Source organism: Styela clava, chromosome 5 (assembly GCF_964204865.1).
Source record: "Styela clava chromosome 5, kaStyClav1.hap1.2, whole genome shotgun sequence".
NCBI lineage: Eukaryota > Metazoa > Chordata > Ascidiacea > Stolidobranchia > Styelidae > Styela > Styela clava.
This window is the reverse complement of record NC_135254.1, coordinates 17,104,338-17,125,837: the sequence shown is the minus strand read 5'-3', so window position 1 is coordinate 17,125,837 and position 21,500 is coordinate 17,104,338. Positions and strand designations below refer to the sequence as shown.

Below are 21,500 nucleotides of genomic sequence, written 5' to 3'. Positions count from 1 at the left end.
GTAAATTTTGAATCAGCAACTCACAGACTTACGCTAAAGGTGAGCAAGCGTGTGTCAATATCGTTTTCTCACTATCCCTTTTCTATACATAGCAATCATTTGTCGTGAATAATAAACATAAAGTGTGTTCGAACAAAAATCAAATTGCAGTTATGTCAATTCAGGGGGAACAGTAGTGCAACTAAAACGATACACAACGCGAGAAGAAATGTCAGGTCTGGTGCATGAATTGGGACATAATTTAGGATTGTTGCACGTACACCATGGATCCCATAACGTTGACTGTGATGATTCTTGTGCGGAATTAAGAGCATCAATGACAACAGGTATGAAAAACTCTGATGTAATAGACCAGAGGTTCCCAGCCGGGGCCCCCAATGAGCAGTAGAAGGGGGCCACAAATGTAGGTGCAAAACTGATTTCACTTTTCTCTGGACAAGAAAACTCTTCCTTCCGTTCTTACTAGTTTCATTGCTTGATACGGTTATTTTACATGGTGTTTTCACTTTGTTGAGCATGAAGGTTGTGAATCAAAGTGTTGCGCAATTTTGGATTTGTCCAAAAGTCTAATTTCAGACGAAAACTCAAAATCCGGCAAGATTTGATTACAAAATATTAATTTTATTTTTAGGAGATCTGTGTGAAGATACAAATCCAACACCAATGAACATGTACTGTGGTGAACCAAATGGATCTCAGGCTGTGTGTAGCATCCATAATTTTACGATGACGCCTTATACCAACTTTATGAGTTATGCCGGTACATATATCCGTGTGTTGATTAGCTATTCTTTCGTAAAAGAAGTGTTGAGAAAACGGACAATGGTTCCTACTTTTAAGTCATTCAAAAATCGACACAGTTCTTTTCTTTCGTCTCAGGGTTGTCAAAAAGGACCAGAAATTCCTTTAAAACTGACTATGATTCGTAGTTGAGTTGTAAATTGTATTAAGATTCTTACTTCGGTTTTGAAAAATTTTCGGTGTTCTGCATAGAGTTGTAAAACTAATTAAAATTGTATATAAATAGGACATTACTGAATACTTTGTTAACAAACTAAATTCTGATGTATTCTACCACAAACGCTTTTTCAGATGGTTCGTGCCAAGATAATTTTACTCCTCAACAAAGAGGAAGAATGCATTGCTACATAGATTTGGTATACGGTGAATGGAGAACTGAGCATGTTATTTCCCCGATACCAATACCCCCGAAAATAGTCTCAGCTTCTGCTTCAGACAGGTAGGGAAATTATATAAATTGCTGCCTCATTGAGCTGCTTACATTTACAAATAGAATAATAACATTTCATAAATCAAATCTCACCAAAATTAAACGTGAATTTTGTGTTTACAGAACTGTTGTTATATCATGGGCGCCCCCAATAGATGGAAGATTAGTTGGAAACGACCGAAAATGCGATTCACGATGTTTATCAGATAAAATGTTGAGACAATATGGCTTTAATGCAAGCTCATCAGGTAATTATATTTGGTAGGATATTGAAATTATTTTTTACTTACCACTGTGATTTTGTATTTACTACATTTATTTGAATAGAGGATATGTCCCTGCACAGACGATGGTCTGCAGAACAAGCTACGGGACCACCCGATCAGGAAGCTTGTACTTTACGGGGAATGCATTTTTGGATGCCACCTGACACCACTACACTAGACGATGATTGTGGAGCAAGGTAACTAACTATTACGATTGACAAACATTGCACAGACTACGGATTTTCGACATTTCAATTTCTGTGTTTCATTTTAATTATTCTACGCTAAAAATTACCTTCAAGTGAGTCTAAATTTCTGCCTTATTTCATACATAAAAGACTCGACGCTTTAGTTTATTTTATTGTAGCTGATGTCACTAAATGAGACTTTAAATTATTATTAGATGTTCTCTCGAAGTTGATTTTAAAGAATCGGTAATACCGTCAACAATACGCATATGGGTAACGTTTGGCACTGAAGATGGAGATGGAATAAAGAGCATAGAGCTTATTCATCACGAAGATAATACTGTAACGAGAATTACGGATTTGACAGCGACTTGTGACACACCGTTAAGCGTACATGTACAAACTAACAAACCGGTAAGATAATTTTTACTTTCCAGTCTTTTTTTTCTTCACAATACTTTTCAGTCTTTTTTTTCTTCACAATATATCTCTGACAAGGAGTTCGCATAAAGAAGAGATTGAAGGGTGTAACCTTAACGGAAATTTTCTTTTCAGAGACAAAACTGAATATATCTGTAGTTATTCTGTACACTTTGAAACTGGAAATCGACTTTTTATAGTGCCTTAGTACTGCGAGTATTGAACTTTCCGTAATTTCATTTTATTCTTGCAGATTCGAAAAATTCGCATCAATGTCAATTACCCATATACTGCTGTGGACGCCGTAGAACTAATATCGAAAAAAGAAAATAACTTATGTGCTGGATGCAGGTGGGGGCTAAACGATTGGAAAAGCAGCCTAACTCAAAACATAACAAAATGCAAATTCCTAGTTTTCGATTGAAATATATTTTACAAGACAGTTCTATGCCCCGAAAGTACAAATTGTAATAATTTCCACTTTTGACTGTAAATTTTTGGTAGATAATGTAAAATTAGTCTACTCGTCGTTGCGTGGCTTTCTTGTACAACATTTCTTTGAGTCCATACCCATACTGTACATATTTCTGTATCATTTTTGTATTCATAGGAGAATAAAATACAAAATTCATCGAGATCCCCCATTTCCAAATGAACTTACGATGACGACAGAACAGCTCCACCACGTGGACAAGTAAGTTTGGTATTCCATCCTTGAGTTCTGAAATATTGCTCTCGCGATTATAAAAAAAAACAAGAGAGCTATGCTCAAATATATGGACACGTAGCGCCACCCAATGGCAATAATTTTGATGACGTCATAGCGAGAAAAAAAGTAATAGCCTTCTGAAGAAAAATTTTATCTTTAACCACTGAAAATTTCAAAGCAATTGGTCCAGTATTCGAAGAGAAAAGCGACTTTTTAAAAACGTGTCAAAGAACAAGAGCAACAACAACAACAACAACATAATATTGAAAAGATCGTTATGTCCACTACGTGTCCAAAAATTATACATATTAGGATTGTAATACATTTTATTATGGATAAAATCAACGCATTTAATTCGAATCGTACGGTAACGGATTGTGGAATTTATTCTTATGATAAATGTGTTTTCAGGTCATGTGAAGATGGCGTGACATACTTGTACTCTATTCAACCCATCCTACTTCCACAATACGGTGAAATAAGTCCTCCGGTGAAGTTCCGTCTTGGGCAAACTTTTTGTGGAGATGGTATTGTTCAGGTGCGAGATTTCACCTTAGTCTGAAATATCTCACACTATTATATGGTAAAATTCCGAAGATAGATAGTATAGATTAACATAAAATCATATAGGCTTTAAGGTGAAATGTGATTTTTTAAATGGAGAATATTCATAAGCAGTGTACTATGTGCGATAACGATCAACCTTTAATCTGATTATTTGAATAGGAGCTTAATTCGAATGAAGAATCCGAAGAATGCGATGATGGTAACATGGAAAATGAAGATGGATGTAATTCATTCTGCCAGATTGAACATGGATTTTATTGCAAAGGTATTTACAATATTTTGTTCAACACACATGTATTATGTTATTTGAGGATTATATTTATATCATTCTCTTTGGTGCATTTATGATATTGTCGAACCATCTTAGGTTAGGTTGAATAGATTTGATGGTGCCGCAATACGAGCATGATTCTAATGGAGGATGGTAACCTAATCTATTATATCCTAACAAATAAACTCAGGGTAGTAGTTTAATTTAGCTCAAAATCACCAATTATCAAAAAATTTCAACTGATCGTGATATACTTTTACCTTACAGGAGAACCAAGCATTTGTTACTGGTACGATGAAGATGGAATTTGCGAAGAATTCGAAGAGCCAAACTCCATTGACTGTAAAATCGAAGCTACAAAGTTATATCTACAGCAATGGGCAGTCGATGCAACTTCTTCGTCTGCTGCTTTAGAAGCGCATTACTTTTTCTCTAATATGGGGGTATGTTCCAGCAGCACATCGGTAACTGGCCCTCCAGATTCTGCATGTGGTAGCCAGAATGGAGTCTGGTCGCCTTGTGTTAAACATGGATTGTCTGTAGATGCTGATGAACATTGGATAAAAGTAAGCTTGTTATTTATTTAGTTTTTATGCAAATTTATTATATATCCCAATTTTGCGGCAAACATACTAAATTTGCACATTCGCAAGAAAAATTGAGTGCAACAAACCACGTTATAATGTACATGATAATTATATAAATTCAAAACTTTTTTTAACAATATCGTTCTATAATTCCCGTTTTTAAATTTACAGGTAGTTTATCGGATTCCCGTTATTCCATCAACTGTTACAATTTACACAAATTCAAGAGAAGACGAAACTCGACAAGAAGGTTCGGTATCTGTGAATTTATTTACATGTCTCATAAATGAAAGTTGTTAATAGCTTTGCAAATGTCCATGATATTTCCCTTAAATTAATCATTCCATTAAAAAAAACATTAAATTTTTCTTTTCTAGAATTTACACTTTTACTACCATATGGAGAAGAAATATCATCCGGGTCGACAACAATATCCTGCTTACAAAACCAGATTGAGATTGAAATTCCTGACAAACAAAATCCCCAAAAAATCAAAGACTTCATTTTAAAATTCGGGTAAAATTTAAAACTGATGCATTTCGAGATAAAGATATTCAATTCAAACATTGTCAGCCGGTTCAAATTGCTAGTCTGTGGTATAATATCTTTCAAAGTCGCTGTTTTCAAATTAGTCACGGCAGAAAACTTCATAAATTTTAGACGCCTAATATATTTCGAAGTTAAGTGTTCAGTGTTTTTGTCCCCAGTGCTTTTTTGTACTAAAATCATAAGACATATATGAAAGAGGTTATGAGTAAGAGTATGGAGATACTCGACCCCGTCACCTGGACGTTCAAGTAACCGCTGGGACACCATGGCACTTAATTCCATGCATCGGGAACGAATTTTGGTTACCTATTCCTGGTCTGATAACCGCGTACTAGAGTCCGTTATTCACTTGTCCTAATGAATTTTCTCTCCCCAGGGTGGGTTTTATTATGGTATTGTATATAATATTATCAATAATTTTGAACCATGTTCTTCTACTTTTTAGTTCCGACAACGTAACGATTGACGCAATTTCTCTGAGCTCCATGCGAAATCATGAAGAATTACCAGGTAATATTATAGTTGTAATTTTGTATACATTTCCAATATGAATGTTTATGGTTGCTACTACTACAGACATTGTAATATTCTATATATTTTTTAAATTACTGAATTTATTCAAAAAACGACTAATTTGTGTCTGAATTTGCCTTTTTTATAGTTTTGTGTATTTTTGATAAATCACAAAAATCAGTTTTACTTGCTGTAATTCAAATTTTTTTTTTTATACACAGCACAAATTCCTGTATTATCGGAATGTCGATTGGACTTAAATTTTGTAAATTTTAATGTGACGTGTCATACTGAAACTGGGCTTTCTGTAGATGTCTCTGCTGGGAATACTTTGCCAAACAAAACTATCTGCGATGTCGTCTGCAATCCAGGTCACATACCAAGGTCTATTCAAAGGGTAAGTATTCCGTAATACATACCGATGAGTTACTACTGTTATTTCCTATTGCGCTATGTACCTTCTTTTTTGTCTCAAAGCAATTATTTGATTTAAAAATTTATGTCATGGATGAATTAAAAAGGTCGTGATTTGAATTTAGTCTTCTTGATGACGTGTTACTCTAACATAATTTTGGTAATTGCAATTTATTTAGTGAAATCACCAGTTTTTAGCATACCTTGTACGAGGTCATAAAATAACAAATTTTGTGACATGAAGTAGGCTTTAACTAATAAAATTTTGAAAAGTTGACTAACATAATCAACAGGTAAGATGTCGAAATGGAGCATGGGACTCAAGTGTCAAATGTATACCGATATCATGTGGACCGCCTTCGCATGTCCAATTTGCATCGTTTTCATGTCAAAATGGACATAAATTGAACGCGATTTGCAATTTCACCTGTTGGAGACAAGCACGGTTGTTTGGATCTGATAACAAGGTAAGGCTTTCTGGAGTGTATGTATGTGTAACCAAGTCTCAAATTACTTTATTTTTGCATATTTAAAATCTCTGAGAAAAGAGTTGTCAGTCTGGGCAAACATTATGCATATTTTGTAAATAAATTTTTTGGATTCTGGTTTAGGCAGATAAATATGAAAGAAATGGGCAAACATGTGAAATTATTGCTTGAAAGATTCTTTTGATGATATTTCAGTTCCAATGTCAAAATGATGGTACGTGGTCGACACCATCAGCATATTGTGAACCTATGTGCGGGGCTCCACCTAACATAGGATTTGCAACTGCTGGTTGTGATACATTGTCAAAACGAGCATCAAGGCCTGGAGAAACATGCAAATATCGATGCAAAAACGGTTACCATGTCACACAACAACCGTTGTTGAGGTAAGTACTACACCAGGGGTGGGCAAGGTTTTGGAAGTGTGACGGAAAAGTTACATTTTATGAACAATATTTACAGTTTTACAAAAGCAAAAGTGGAAAACAATATAATTTAATCGCAATCTTAACAAATTAATAGAACTATTTTTCGCTAATACATCAACATTTGGTTTCAGTTTGGTTGTGGCAGCATCAGACGGGCCAGATTGAAGTACCCAATGGGCCAGATTTGGCCCACTGGCCCTAATTTGCCCACCTCAGGACTACACTCTTGTAAAATAATGGCTGTTGTCATTTCTTGGACGCGATTCCTTAAATCACGATCCGGTGCCTGAAATATATATACTATGCATGGGGGCGGAATGTATGAATACCGATGGTCCCAAGCAATGTTCCCTCTAATTTTTTGTAGTATGTGTGCGCAGAAATTTTGGTGTGTGCGCACTTTTTTGGAAATGACTAATATTTGTGCAAAGACCAATGAAGAAATTTTGGCGTTCTAACCGGGTAATAAGTGGGCCAACAATAAACTCTCTCAACCTGCCAACCGAGCACATTGTTACATTACATCGAAATACGTCTGTGCGCAGTAAATCTCTGGTGTGCGCAGCCTCTGAAAGCTGTGTGCGCGCGCACACGCGCACACCTTAGAGGGAACACTGGTCCCAAGGGTACTGTGCAACTGCCCCCCCCCCCCCCCCTCCCCATAAAAAAAATAAAATCGCATCGAGATTGATAGCTTACCGTACCGACTATGGAAAGCGGATATCTGTAAAAACTAAATGTTAATGTTAGCTTATTAAGTAATGATTCTTGGAGAAGTAACTTCGGAGCTGTTTAAATTTCCGATTTTACAAAATATTGAAATGTCTCTCTAGATATCTGTATCTATTTGTTGATGGACTCGTCAATAAAGATGTAAACACCCTATATTATTTTATCAATTTACTTGCCAATTTCCAGGAGAACTTTTCGACTTACTTGTGGTTCAAATGGTGTATGGGAAGGTCCAGGATGTCAGCCTGCACTTTGTCCACCAGTTCCCCAAATATATAAAGGACTTTACAAATGCACGCGAGGATTTGTGTATGGAAGTGAATGTACTATGTCATGTAACCCTTCGGAGTCAGAGGTAAATGACCTATGTTTGTTTTCATAACTTTTAGGCTCAGATAATACCTATTTATTTGAATTTAAATAAATATTCAGCGATGTTTATGGAAAAAATTGATTAAAATCATAATTGAAAACCAGCAATTTCAAATTATGGAAAATACGACCCAACTATTTTGTAATATTGATTAAAAATTTAACACTGAGTAGTCCCATTTGGGCAACAATCCCATTCGTTGACACCTAAAATTCAATTATGACATTGAGATTGTCCCAAATCATACATATTTTTATATGGACTTTATATAGATGCGTTCCCCGCCTTTCTATTATTCATTTATTATTTTTCCTTCTCAAGTCCATTTTTGTTCAGACTATGGCATCAATACGTTGTGACAGTAATGGCAAATGGAATGCAAGTTTTCCAATGTGTGCTAATATTAATACAACATGTCAATTTCCACTCGCTCCTCCTGGTATTGAGATCGCATGTGACGGATACAATACGGGTATGTAGGACAGCAATAATTAGGTTTAAAGAATCATCTTTCATCTTTTTTTAGTAGTTTATATCTCGAAAAACATCAAATACTTATGTTATTTCAATCCATGCACCATTTTTCTTCATGAAGTACGTAACAACCGCTAAACCTACTGGCTTCAATTTGCAGAATATAGATTTGATATCCAATTATATTTAGTAAAGTACTTAATTTGTCTACAACTAGTAATTTTCAAAATTTGTTTCATTTGAAAGCATTTTCATAATACCTAATGCTCTATAATCCAATGCTCTACTATTGGTATGGGAGTAAATGAATGGGCAGTCAAATTACATATATATATATATATATGTTAAATATAATTTTTGGGCAACTGAGGCTAGTTGAATGAACAGCCGCATAGAAGAAAACCCCCCCGAAGTATAACATGCCTGACAGAAACATTGTATTTGCAACTTAATAGATACTGGTGAAAGTCAATTTTCAACATATAATACCTATTTAGATCAGACTTGTTGAAAGTCCACTTTCAATAATTAATACCTTTTTAGGTCAGACATGTCGAGCAAGATGCGTTTTGAAGGACGGTCTTCCAGCTTTTGATATTGTTGCTATGAACGATAAATCAGTATTACCAGAACCCAACAGAAAAAGCAAATTATTGGTGTGTCTTGGAGATAGGTATATATTTGTGGTATTTTATCAATTTTAAAAGTTTACCTATTGTACTTCTATGTATGGCATGTAAAAATCACTTATACGGTTTAAGAGGCGTGTCAACATTTTTGCTTTGAACAAAGCTGTGTGAAGTGGTGGGCATCCAAAATTGAGTCACATTTGCCTTAGAAATTTTAACTTAGATGATAGTTTTGTAGTGAAAACGAAATATTTTAGACTCAAAACGACCTAAAAAATGATTTTCCGTTGTTGCTGAGGGCAATTCCAACTCACTACATACTTTTATCATTGCACCTGCTTACTAATAAGTGAGTTCTTGTATTTCTGATACATGCAAACTTGTTTCAGCTGGTTCCCAAAACCAGATCAACTTTACTGTGTCGATGAATGTGACGCCCAATTTATTGGCGATAGATGGTGTGACAAGAATAACAACAGAGAATATTGTAGATGGGATGGTGGTGATTGCTGTGCCAGTACAGCAAAAGGAAAACGGGTAAATTCTCAAGAATAAAATTTATTAGTTCGGCTGTATTGGGAGTATTAGGATATTGTATATCAACTGTCCGTTCGTGTTGTCTTCCTTTCTATTTGATGTGGTAAATAAAAATAGGATAACCTTTTCCCGCGAAATAGCAAGTATATTTGTAAGCTTCGGTAAGCCAATGATCTTGTATTAATTCTTGATGATGATCTGATTTGCTCCTTATTTTTTAAAATCTGGCAAGGTATAATTGGTGTTTTATGTAACTTGTAATCATATGTGCGGAGAACGTCAATAAGAGAAACAATAGTATAGATTTGCGAAAACCTCACTTTATAATTAAAAAAAACAGGCCACGCAATATGAAAGCCTAACTTTATAATGACATTTAAAGTAATGGGAAAGTCATTGGCCATGTACGCCTTTTCTGAACGATGGTGATAATAATTGGTTTATGCGGGCAGTAGATAAATTTCTAGCTATTCCTCATGTTGATACCAAAATCAACTTTATTTTTATTCGCCAATTCAAATGTTCAATAACTGTTTCTCATAATGTTATTACTTTGTTATAAACTTGTTCATACTACCCCTCGCCCCTCCAAGCTCCGTTGTTTACCTCGAATTACAACCACTTGAATCTGGTGACCGAACTCCAATAAAGGGACCTGTTGAGTAGTGGTCATTGGTCAATGTACATCTTCGTGATTTTAAATCTGTACATCGCCCTCTTGCCATGACAATACCAAAAATACATTTGTTTATAGTCAACATGTGCACACGAATGCGACTGCAAAGATCCAAACGCCGAAGAGAATAATCCAGTAATTGCAAACCTAGCAGGAAAGCAAACAGAACTTGACATGAGAAATCAAGTTGAACAATTCCGCGCTTCTGATAGTGTAAATATTAAAATCAAAGCAAGAGGGAGCAAAGGCAGAAGCAGTGTATCAGGTACGATGTAAAGTTTATCTATGCAATTTGAAATAGATTCTGTTTTTCTCCTTTTCAAGCAATTAAATTTCTTTTCTCTGCAGGTAGAGTTGGTAGCTTTGACATGGCTCGGAGAAAGAGAAAAAACAGAAGGCGTGAGAAACTTGAGTCTAGTCCTTATTTCGATGGAAGGTCAGCCAGAAGAAAATACAGAAATAAATCAAAAAGAATGAATGCAGCTTCGCGAAAACTGCGTCGGGAACGAAAAAGGTCAAGGGGGAAGCGTATCAGAGGTTGAAAAGATATAAATATTTCCTGCAGGCAGCGCCGGGATTCACTTTGATCGCGCAGTCGAGTCATATGCGCAGTGTGATACTTCAAGAAGCAATGCGATTTTTATATAGCCTTCAAATTTATTCTTCAAGCTGAGTGTGTCGTGAAGCCATAACTGATTTGCGCTTTGTACTATTATTGCTTGCCACAGTAATGCTTGCCATTTGAGAGAACAATGCGATTGATGTTTTATAACATTTTTAGATATTTCTGTGTCTATATATTATATTATATAAATCATATAATACACACGACCAGGTTTCTATATCAACATATCACTATTATGAACGCAATCATATTTTTAGACTAAACTTATCGGCAAAAAGAAGAAAATGTCAAGACTCATGGAAAGTGCATTTGAGATCGATTTTAAAATTTGAATATGAAAAAATTATCATTTGTTGCATTTTCATATAATATATGTTTTCTTCAATTATCCTTAACATTAATAAGTTTAAAACTAATCACTGTTAGATAAATGGAAAACTCAAGACATTGTTTAGTTTACATTTTGTTCTAATTCAAAAAAAAATACACCTATATGAGTAGTTTTTTAAATACTGTGACTTTTATTATTTAAAACTGTCTATTTAAAAAAGTAAAATTCATTTGATTATGTTCCTACAGTACTGACCTGTTCAAAACCAAATAAACGCTAATTCAAATCCGCTATTCAAAGTCAATTATACTGTATAATATAATGATTAAAAATCATGCCGGAATAACTTTGACATATTTGGTATGAGAAACACAATATGTCGAATATAGTGGGTCTGTCCATTTTATATTGTTATCTCGCGTTTTTATATTAACTGAGAATACCATAATCTTTTTCCACGAAACACACAAATAAAAAGATAAATTTTATTTCACTTATTACTATCTCCTTGAAGCATCCTTGTGACAGGCCACATATGTACCAGCAGTTCAATACACAACATTTTTGTACCACCTGATTTCACCTTGAATCATTTTATCTTGATTAAAACTCCATAAAAGTATACGTGAATGACAATGATAGGTTTGAATACTCAAATGTGTTTTTTTTTGTTTACAACCCGTAAACCAAAAGTTAGTTTGATTATAAGCTATATATATATGGGTAAAGTCAAATGCAAAGTATCGTATGATCACAAACAAACGGTATGAGAAACACATAACGGACGGTAAGCGAATGTGAAAATGAGAAGAAAAATTGTTTCATCCATTTGATCATAAACTTTTAGATATTGTTATTTTCGGAACTGATCGGATTTGTCACAGAAACATTTCTCTTTATTTGTTAAAATATAAGTTATCATTGGCTCCAATTTTTTCCAATCTATTGGGAATTTTAAATTATAAAATTAGATGTAGAAAGTAGTAGAAAGTTGTATTTTAAATGGTATATCAATAAAAGACGATATCAAATATTCAAATGTTTACGGAGGGTAATTATAAATAAAAAAATAATATATATTAGCTTGAAATGTAGGCACTGGATGTCATTGGTGGGAATTACAATTTGTTTTGTGCATTTCGATAGTAAATTAAGTGCGTTTCGTTTTTTTCTGCTTCTCAGAAATTAGGGATTTAAAATTCTTTTCTGTTATGTTTTGTCTTGTTATTAGCACAAAACGTGAGAATCAAACGAAATAATAATATTTTACTCTATTATTTCAAGTATATCATGGTCACGCTAACTCTTGGCTCTTTCTTAAATATAAATAGCACATCAAATTACTCTGTATTGTTTCTCAAACAGTTTTGCAGCGTCCTAAATTTCAACAAAACTTGTCCCACCATCTTTGAAGTAGTAAAATATCATGTGTATTTTTTGAACATTTTCACATAAAGTGAAGTTGCTAACACTTACTCAGAGGCGAATCGCGCATATGAAGGCACAAGATATCATTAGAAGAAATTTATGAACAAATCGTAACAATATCGTTATGATGATTAGCCCGGTCAAGAGATCTACTTTCAGCATAGTTTCATATCTAAACCATGCTAATTTCAGACGTTCCTACAATTGAGCAACTCATATTATTTGTTAATTTTTTTTTCTTTATTTCAATTTATATTACTTTTATCATTATTACCGCATATTTATATTCATATATAATTTCAAATTAAATAAATCGGTTTTCTTGTCTTTCTTTTAGTATCCTAGTTTAGTCGGAGATCAATACTATTCTCTTAGATTTTACATGAGAACACCAGCCTTTGTCATTTTGTCTTGGCTATTCAAATTGATAAATGTGTATTACGATTCGAAGATATCGCGCGCAAAGATTTTATAGTGTTCAAATAACATTTGATGGGAATCTGCGTCTTGGTGGCAACTTTCGTCCGTAGGAACCTGTATATTTGAAGTATTATTATTAGATGTTTGAAGCTGGAAACCAAAAGGATATTATCAATGAGTTTCCCAATATACTCTCCTGTATTCGATATCATAACCCGATTACATAATAAAATGTAAGTTATGGTATATGGAATAGTAGGCTTATATGCTAATCTCTAAATATAGTTTTGAGCTTTTGGTAATTTGGTGCAGCCTGTCAAATATATCTCGACTTCATCCCAGCCATCTCCCATTCCAATTAGTCTGTTATGGATTCGTAAAATGTCGGCAGCAGATGGACGGTTGTTTCGCATGGAAACCCAGACATTCCGATAATCTGAACAGAATAGCAACAAAAATTGTACTGTCCGAGGAAGTTACAGACATGTGTAGAGATATCCTTGCGAAAGTTTATAAATTTTATTTTATTTGGAACATGCTATTCGGGAAATGATGTCGGCTTAATAAAGAAAAATGGCTTTCACGTCAATTTTATTGAAATAGCATAGAAAATACCCTTGAACATAGGCAATTTAATTTTGCAATTAATTTGATGGCAGATAATTAAAAAGAGTTTATTACTAAATACAGGGTGAGATCGAGATCATTTGAAACATTGTCTACAGAGAAAACATAACTTTTGTATAAATCGCTTTAGATTACTGAAAACGTTGAGTACAATCATAAACAAACAAATAGAAGTTAAATAAATTACCTTCATTTTCGTAGAAGTAATGAGGTAATTTATGGGTTCAGTTTTTTTTGGCTAATTATGTATATTAATATAAGATTACCTGTACTATCACACTGCATAAAGATCACATAATTTTCATAATCCGTTACATATGTTATAGGATTGGTGAAAAATCCGTCAAGTTCTGAAATGAATTTAAAAAATAGTTACGTTTTAAGGTATAATGCTTCATTCTAACAAAAGAAAATGACAAAAATTTCCATTTCAGCAGTGTGTAGTCACTGCACTAGCACTAATAATTTCCTATTGAGTAAAATCAGAAAGAAAGAATCACCCTTCATCGCATTTCCTTTTGCTCCACCTTCTACAGCTTCATCAATCCCCAAAAATTCTTAATTCAAATGCGGATAAAAATGAATATCACAAATAAGAAAATTGCTATTCAAAGTCTCTATTAGTGTACGTTATCCAAGCCTAAGTAAGGGAATACCAGGTAGGAATACCAATAGGTTTTAAAATGCTATTTAGTAATATCTCATTTAATTTATTCAAGTCTAAACACATGCATTGTGTACTTTCTTTCCATCTATTTTTACTTAAATCCTTTCTCCATTATTTTTTTTATGTCAAAATGAGTGTTTAACACGATACACTGACATAATAATAACGGTATTGAACTTACTATAACGTGAGTCAAACGTAAACCTCGAGTTTCCTCTGTCAATCCAATGCGCAGGCATAATGTGCGGTGTATACGACAAAGGGAAGCTTTCACTAAATAAATGACATTATTTATTTCTAAAATATTTTATATTCCAATCTTGCAGCTTATTACTTGCTTTTAATTTATTATATTAGAATGTCAGTCGACTTAATTTTCTCGTAGGTTACACCTTTTCAACAGTTTTAAGTAGTTTTCGTGAACCGATATTCATTAACTGCATTATATATAAAGTCTACTTATGAGTACTCACTTGGACTCGACACTATAGATCACATCTTCCATATAACCACCTTCTGGTGTTGATTTCAAATTTCGCATAGTAAAACAGTTGACGTGATCATCGTAGGCATCGTGCGAATTCATTATTTGATACCACGTACCTGGTAACTGTAAATGAAATTCGAAAATAATACAGTTTGTCTAGTAACATTACCGCTGGTTCATGTTACCCATCCGGGTAACAAAAATGGTAACAATAGTAAGCATAATCTTGGAATATCATATTTTCCTGGGAGCCATATGCCTTAAGCTTAACCAAAAGAGCCATATATGGCTCGAAAGCGATGGGTTCCCGTCCCCTGCCATAGAGGCTAATAAAGCTACATATAATCGACTAGTTTGACCGTAAATATATACTATCACGAGGTTTGACGGAACTTCTCTGAACTTCTTAAAAAGAGATCTAGTCTTCTCTTCAACTGGAAAGGTGTATAATATATAATTCAACATATATTTACCATATTCCAGTCTACATCTTCAACTTCTGGTAGAACACACGGTCCGTTGCTATCTGGATTTGCAGTTGCCAACGCTTCACAAAACAAACAAACTACGACCAATATTCTTACCCACATGTTGCTGTATGTTCCCATACAACACGACAACTAAGACGCAAAATGAAATACTTGTATTTTTCAGCGTTCCCTTTTGCGATTGATACAAAAATGTCGATATAAATGTAAACAAGAATGCAGACAGACTTCGCTACCTATATCCTGAAGATTTAAGTTCAGGTCGCAGACACTACAGTTGCGCGTATATACTGAAAAATCTGAATTTTAAATCAAACCTATATTTTCGGTTAGGGTTTGTTCTGGAACAATTCATTAAAGATAGGGTTACCCTATTTTTTTGACATCAAAGCGGGACGCCTCCAAAGACACGACTCCTTAGCTGTGATCCTGTAACTTTACAGTTTCCGATTTTACTACATATGCCTACATTTAAAGCCATCCCTGCTGTCTCTATTGACCATATTGTCATCGAGAGGTCATGCGCATATTCTCTGTCTAAATATCGGGTTCAGTTCGAAAAATAGAAAGGAATATACCCAAACGATGCAAATGATCCGAATTTAGATTTTTTATGTACAGCAAGGAATAAAGAATAATGAAATAGTCTTGAAAATTTACTTTTTCGCCCAAGAATGCTTTTCTGTAGATAACGTCTTCAAAAAGACGTTGTTCAATATTACAGTCACGTGAACGTCCGAACAGGACCAATTAGAATTGATTTTACATGTGATACGTTCGCTAACAATATTAGCGGGAAACAACGAAACAAACAATTTCACAAAAGTTCAAAATAACAGGGGGAATCAAGTTGCATATTTTGCACAGCTAAAATTTTGGCTCAATTACACTTTTAAATCAAAATGAAAAAGAAAATCGCACCGCACCGTGGTTCCGTGATCGTATTTCAGCGATCTCGTGGTCAGACTAAATTAAAGCTAATGTAAAGGTTTGATGACACTTCGTGCCCCTATATTTGAGCATTGCTCTCATATTTTACCAATGATAATTTAGAATAATTTAGCTATTCAAATTGATAAACGTGCTCTATTGTGATTCGAAAAAATGCTGCGCAAAGATTTTGAAGTGTTTAAAATAACAATTGATGAGAGTGTGCCTTTGATCGGCAATTTTCGGAAAGGGTTTGTAAGAAACCTGTATATGTGAAGTATTATTATCAGATGTATGGAGCTGGAAACAAAAGAATGCTTAAAATAGTGTTTCCTAAGCGCCTAAGATAGCGCAGTGGGTTTGTATCCTTCGTATCCGTGTAATTAGAATACTTTTATAAGAGGTTTTATCATTTATAAGGTTATGAAATTCTCGAAAAAAAAGTAAATGCAAAAAATTCAATGTTTTTTATTATTTATTGAAGATAAGTATACAACTAGGGTAGGATATTATCAATACATTTCTCAATATATATTTTTCTATTCAAATATCATAACCCGATTACATAATAAAAGGTAAATTATCTGGACCAGTAGGCCCATATGTTAATCTCTAAATATAGTTTTGAGCATTTGGTAATTTCCTGCAGCCTGTCAAATATATCTTGACTTTATCCCAGCCATTCCCCATTTCAATTAGTCTGTTATGGATTTGTAAAATTTCAGCAGCAGATGGACGGTTGTTTCGCATGAAGACCCAGACATTTCGAGAATCTGAAAAAAAAGCAATAAAAAATGCTAACGTCTGTAGATATTATACATGTTGAAGAAATATCCTGATAAAATATTTTTGTAAGGTTTATAAACATATGCTAAAAATTTATTTTGAAACATACCATTTTGAAACAGTATATAGCGCTTCATGAAAAGAAATGGCTTTCACATTTTTTTTAAATTAGAAAATTTCGAAGGGGTTTAAAAGTACAAGAAGCAAATAATCTTAACCATAGATGATATATTTATCCAATTAATTTGATGGCGGATAGTTAAAAAGAGTCTATTACTAAATAGAAGATGACGCAAAACAGAATCGAGATCAATTGGAACACCGTCTCTAGACTCTAAGGGCCAACATAAGTTTTGTGCAAAACGCCCTAGATTACTAAAACCTTTGAGTACAATTATAAACAAACAAATATAAGTTAATTAAATTACCTTCAGTTTCTTAGAAATAATAAGGAAATTTATGGGTTCAGTTTTTTGGGCTGACTATGTTATTAATAAAAGATTACCTGAACTATCGCATTGCATATAGATGACATAGTGTTCATAATCCGTTACATATGTTAATGGGTTGGTGAAAAATTCGTCAATTTCTGAAATGAATTAAAAAATAATTACCTTTTAAGGCAGGGGTGTGCAAACTGCGGCCCGCGGGTCACTTGCTAAAAAAATGTGCGGCCCCCATAAAACTAGAGCATAATATGTATAAATTATAATAATTAATAAAACACGTAACAAATACACGTTAGAATAGGATTTCGGCATATTAAATAGAAAAGGCACAAATGGAAAGAAGAAAGTACAGAAAATACCGAATATTACTTTTGGCGTTTGCCGACTAGGCTAAACGAAGACCGCGGAGAGTGGCAGGACGGTGGTCAGAGAAGATGCAAAAGTGGACAGCTGAGATAGAACGTAATGTACGGAAATGAGCGCACGCACACATGAAATTCAAATTTTTCTATTTTGTTTTTTCTCACTGTATCATCGCCAATTCACTGAATTTCTATAGCAACGTACGTGCCCGCGATACGAAACGATAAAAATAGAAATATTCGTTAAATTTTCCAGGATATGTGCGTCATATTCGGTATTCTTATAAACACGAAAAACGATATTCGATCATTAAATTTGAATTGAATATTCATTTTCGATTTCAATATTGTGTAGTCACTGCAATAATTATGTCCTATTGGATATAATCAGAAATAAAGAATCACCCTCCATTGCTTTTTCTTTTGCTTCACCTTTTACAGCTTCATCAATCCACAAAAACTCTTAATTCAAATGCGGATAAAAAATGAATATCACAAATAAAAAAATAAAAATATTTCTATTTTTTGTACATTTTCCAATACTAATGAGTTGTTGAAAACAATAAGAAAATACCAAATATGTTTTAAAATGCTGTTTAGTAAAATATCTCATCCAATTTACCAAAGGCTGAGCCCACTTTTACCTGCGTTTGATCTATTTTTACTTAAATTCTTTAAAGCATGCTGCTTTTTTATAAATATTTTTTATCCTTCTTATGTCGTCAAAATAAGTGATTTAACGTGAGATCCTGACATTATAATAACAATACCTAACTTACTATAACGCGAGTCAAACGTAAACCTTGAGTTTCCTCTTTCAATCCAATGCGCAGGTATGATGTGCGGTGTATAAGACAAAGGGAACCTTCCAATAAATAAATGAGATTCATTATTCTTGAAAGATTTCATATCATTCCCTACGTTAGAATGTTAGTCGACCGAGTTCGCCCATAGGTTACACCTTTTAACGCATGGAATCAATCCTAGATTTAAAGTAGTTTTTTCGGTCCGATATTAATTAACTGCATTATATATCAAGTCTACTTATGAGTGCTCACTTGGACTCGACACTATAAGTCACATCTTCTGCATAACCACCTTCTGGTGTAGATTTCAGATTCCTCATAGTAAAACATGTGAAATGATCACCATAGGCATCGTGCGAGTTCATCATTGCATACCACGTATCCTGAATCTGTGAACAAAGTTTAAAAATAGAAGAGCCGGTCTAATAGCGGTAACACATTGTGTAATACATTTTTAAATTATAAGCGAATTTCAAAATGATATTCGCAAAACTGATTGATAACAATATACTTTGATGTAACTGTTCTTAGATTTAAATAAGCATTCCTGCCACAATTGAAAAATAAATTAGAATTTGTGGTTTTGTTGCCACCCATTCATCAATGCGTTAGAAATGATATTGTTTTGACTCATGCAACGCCTTGTTGGACACGCCAGTGTACATAACGATCGTTTCAATATTATGTTGTTGCACTTGTTAGTATTAGTAATATTCTTCTCTTTCGTCATGATGAAATCGCTTTTCTCTTCGAATACTGGACCAATTGCTTTGAAATTTTCAGTGGTTAAAAATTGATTTTTTTGCCAGAAGGCTATTACTTTTACTTATTTCAAAAATTTTTGTGGACTTCAAGAGATTCGTTTTTTATGTGTCAGAATAAAAAATAGCGACACCTTGTGACGTGTCCATATATTTGAGCACAGCTCTCTTGTATTCATGAATATCATGCAAATGGACCAAATATTTAAGAAATTATAAAGCCCAACCGTGTGTTTATGATTTGCTACAATATAATATTAATACTAAAACAGCACTCTATTTATATATTTATTATTATGCTTTTTTATGAACGCGCGAGGGGGTTTGATGACGTTTAAAAGATCCGAGTTCGGAAATTATATTTAATATACCATTAATTTATTTCGGGGGAACTTAAGTACAGTACAGCCTTAGTTGATGATCTATAGTTTGTATTCACAAAAGTTTCGGAATCTCACCCTACCGGGCATACGCATCTGTTCCTACAAATCCCAATCTTAATGCCGGCGAGGACAGTAGTATAATATGTTGATATGGAAACAATGATGAATTTCTTGTTTTCGAATAATTTTAAGCTCATAGTTTAACTGATATAATTTAAGCCTGCTGATACTTTAAGTCCGTAACATTAACATTTTAACAGTTACTACTGTACTAGTGCTGTAATATCTGAATTGAAACGTGTGACATTAGGTGCAAGTTTTCGCCACCGTTGGACTTACAGCATTGTCAGCGAAACGATCTGGCTTAACTTGATGTGGTTATTTAAATTTTTAGTTCAACTTAGTTAGTTATATAATGTACAGGATTTTAGGTCTTTTTTCGACTTTGCGGTTGTATATATATATTGTTTTCTTACATCTAGTCGCCAAGGGGTTCGGGCTAATTCGTGACAGATTTCATAAAGGCTGATAAAAAAGTACATATAATCAGCTAGGTTAACAGAACTTCTAAACTTTTTAAAAAGAGTTCCAGTCCTATCTTCAACTGGAAAAGTGTATATTATATAATTCAACATATACTTACCATGTTCCAGTCTACATCTTCAACTGCTGGGAGAACACACGATCCGTTGCTATCTGAATTTGCAATTGCCAGAACTTCACAAAACAAACAAACTACGACGAATATTCTTACTCACATGTTGCTGTATATCCACATAAAACACGACAACTAAGATGAAAATGAAATACTAAAATTTTTCAGCGTTGCCCTTTGCGCTTGATACAAAGATGTCGATATTAACGTAAACAAGAATGCAGACAGACTTCGCTACTAACTGTTTTGAAAGCATTCCTGAATATTTAGGTCATAGACGCAGAATCCAGACAGACTTCGCTACTTAACTGTTTTAAAAGCAGTCGTGAATATTTAGGTCAGGGGTCAGCAAAGTACGGCCCGCGGGCCGGATCCTGCCCGCGGAGTAATATAATCCGGCCCGCGACGCTTCACTGATTGATAGTAACGATACAGCCTATTTGGCAATTGTATTCTTTAGACTAAGTATTATATTACAACCCAACAAGTATATAATTCACAATCACTCGTTTAATGAGCCTATAATTTAATTATAATTAGACGAATGGCAAGAAAAGTCGATGCTAAGTGCAAAGGGTCCAATGGCGCTGAAAATATTCAAATGGATTTTTTGAGATGCAATGAGGAAATAATCTATATTCTATTAGGGAGATGTATCACTGCTTGATTTTTATTATGTGAAGTATCATCCGTTCGAGAACTTTCTAGAAAGATATGTGCGCCCGTCAATGACTTGCAACCCCTAATTTTAGCCCACGAGCGACAAAGGGTTTCCACCCTGATTTAAGTCATAGACACTGCAGGTACGCGTATTTACTGAAAACTGACTTTTGAAACGGACATATATTTTCGGTTAAGGTTACGATCGATTTGTTCTGGAACAATTCATAGATCAAGGAAAATTACCAGTGAAATAGTTCAAGGTGATTCAAGAGATTACAGCCCAATTCAAGGCACACATTTCCATTTTCAATCCGTATAGTCCAGATATGGTTGAATACAAGAATAGATATATATTCATCCGTATACAGATATATTTGAAAATGCTTTCAGAAGCGTATGGAAGAATAGAGTACAACGTTTGAAAAGTCGGGACTTGCTGTCTATGAACCTTTCCTCGAGCATCGACTTCCTTGTTTACTTCGTGACATCGGCCAATCAGCAAGATGCAAAAAGTGACGTAACAATGTTCCCTCTTCGCATACGCTCAGGCACTTTTCTCACTCAGACATATTTTCAAGCG

At 34.1% G+C, this 21,500-nt stretch overlaps 3 protein-coding genes across 3 annotated transcripts in view; 1 reads left to right on the top strand and 2 right to left on the bottom strand.

Annotated features, from left to right (window-relative positions):
- Nucleotides 1–10,878, top strand: part of LOC120344979 (pappalysin-1-like) — a 28,302-nt gene extending 17,424 nt beyond the window's left edge. Inside the window, exons 10-32 of the mRNA XM_039414331.2 lie at nt 165–326; nt 632–760; nt 1,093–1,240; nt 1,355–1,479; nt 1,559–1,694; nt 1,901–2,099; nt 2,359–2,456; nt 2,716–2,799; nt 3,226–3,352; nt 3,541–3,646; nt 3,920–4,218; nt 4,411–4,489; nt 4,617–4,755; nt 5,234–5,298; nt 5,523–5,698; nt 6,009–6,182; nt 6,399–6,589; nt 7,550–7,718; nt 8,073–8,208; nt 8,754–8,883; nt 9,229–9,376; nt 10,131–10,317; nt 10,401–10,878. Coding sequence (XP_039270265.2) covers nt 165–326; nt 632–760; nt 1,093–1,240; nt 1,355–1,479; nt 1,559–1,694; nt 1,901–2,099; nt 2,359–2,456; nt 2,716–2,799; nt 3,226–3,352; nt 3,541–3,646; nt 3,920–4,218; nt 4,411–4,489; nt 4,617–4,755; nt 5,234–5,298; nt 5,523–5,698; nt 6,009–6,182; nt 6,399–6,589; nt 7,550–7,718; nt 8,073–8,208; nt 8,754–8,883; nt 9,229–9,376; nt 10,131–10,317; nt 10,401–10,594 — 3,401 coding nt within the window. The 3' untranslated portion in view covers nt 10,595–10,878. The remainder of the gene's footprint in view (nt 1–164; nt 327–631; nt 761–1,092; nt 1,241–1,354; nt 1,480–1,558; nt 1,695–1,900; nt 2,100–2,358; nt 2,457–2,715; nt 2,800–3,225; nt 3,353–3,540; nt 3,647–3,919; nt 4,219–4,410; nt 4,490–4,616; nt 4,756–5,233; nt 5,299–5,522; nt 5,699–6,008; nt 6,183–6,398; nt 6,590–7,549; nt 7,719–8,072; nt 8,209–8,753; nt 8,884–9,228; nt 9,377–10,130; nt 10,318–10,400) is intronic.
- Nucleotides 10,879–12,606: 1,728 nt separating this feature from the next.
- On the bottom strand, nt 12,607–15,238 carry LOC120344789 (uncharacterized). Its single transcript, XM_039414096.2, has 6 exons — nt 15,111–15,238; nt 14,624–14,760; nt 14,332–14,423; nt 13,984–14,040; nt 13,750–13,833; nt 12,607–13,292 (listed from the first exon to the last, which is right to left on the bottom strand). The coding sequence occupies exons 1-6, from the start codon at nt 15,225–15,227 to the stop codon at nt 13,132–13,134; spliced, it is 648 nt and encodes a 215-aa protein (XP_039270030.2). The 5' UTR covers nt 15,228–15,238; the 3' UTR covers nt 12,607–13,131.
- Nucleotides 15,239–16,666: 1,428 nt separating this feature from the next.
- LOC144422925 (uncharacterized) lies at nt 16,667–20,393 on the bottom strand. The gene is made up of 6 exons (XM_078112949.1): nt 20,246–20,393; nt 18,711–18,847; nt 18,432–18,517; nt 18,058–18,114; nt 17,347–17,430; nt 16,667–16,828 (listed from the first exon to the last, which is right to left on the bottom strand). The coding sequence occupies exons 1-6, from the start codon at nt 20,246–20,248 to the stop codon at nt 16,668–16,670; spliced, it is 528 nt and encodes a 175-aa protein (XP_077969075.1). The 5' UTR covers nt 20,249–20,393; the 3' UTR covers nt 16,667.
- Nucleotides 20,394–21,500: the final 1,107 nt, after the last annotated feature.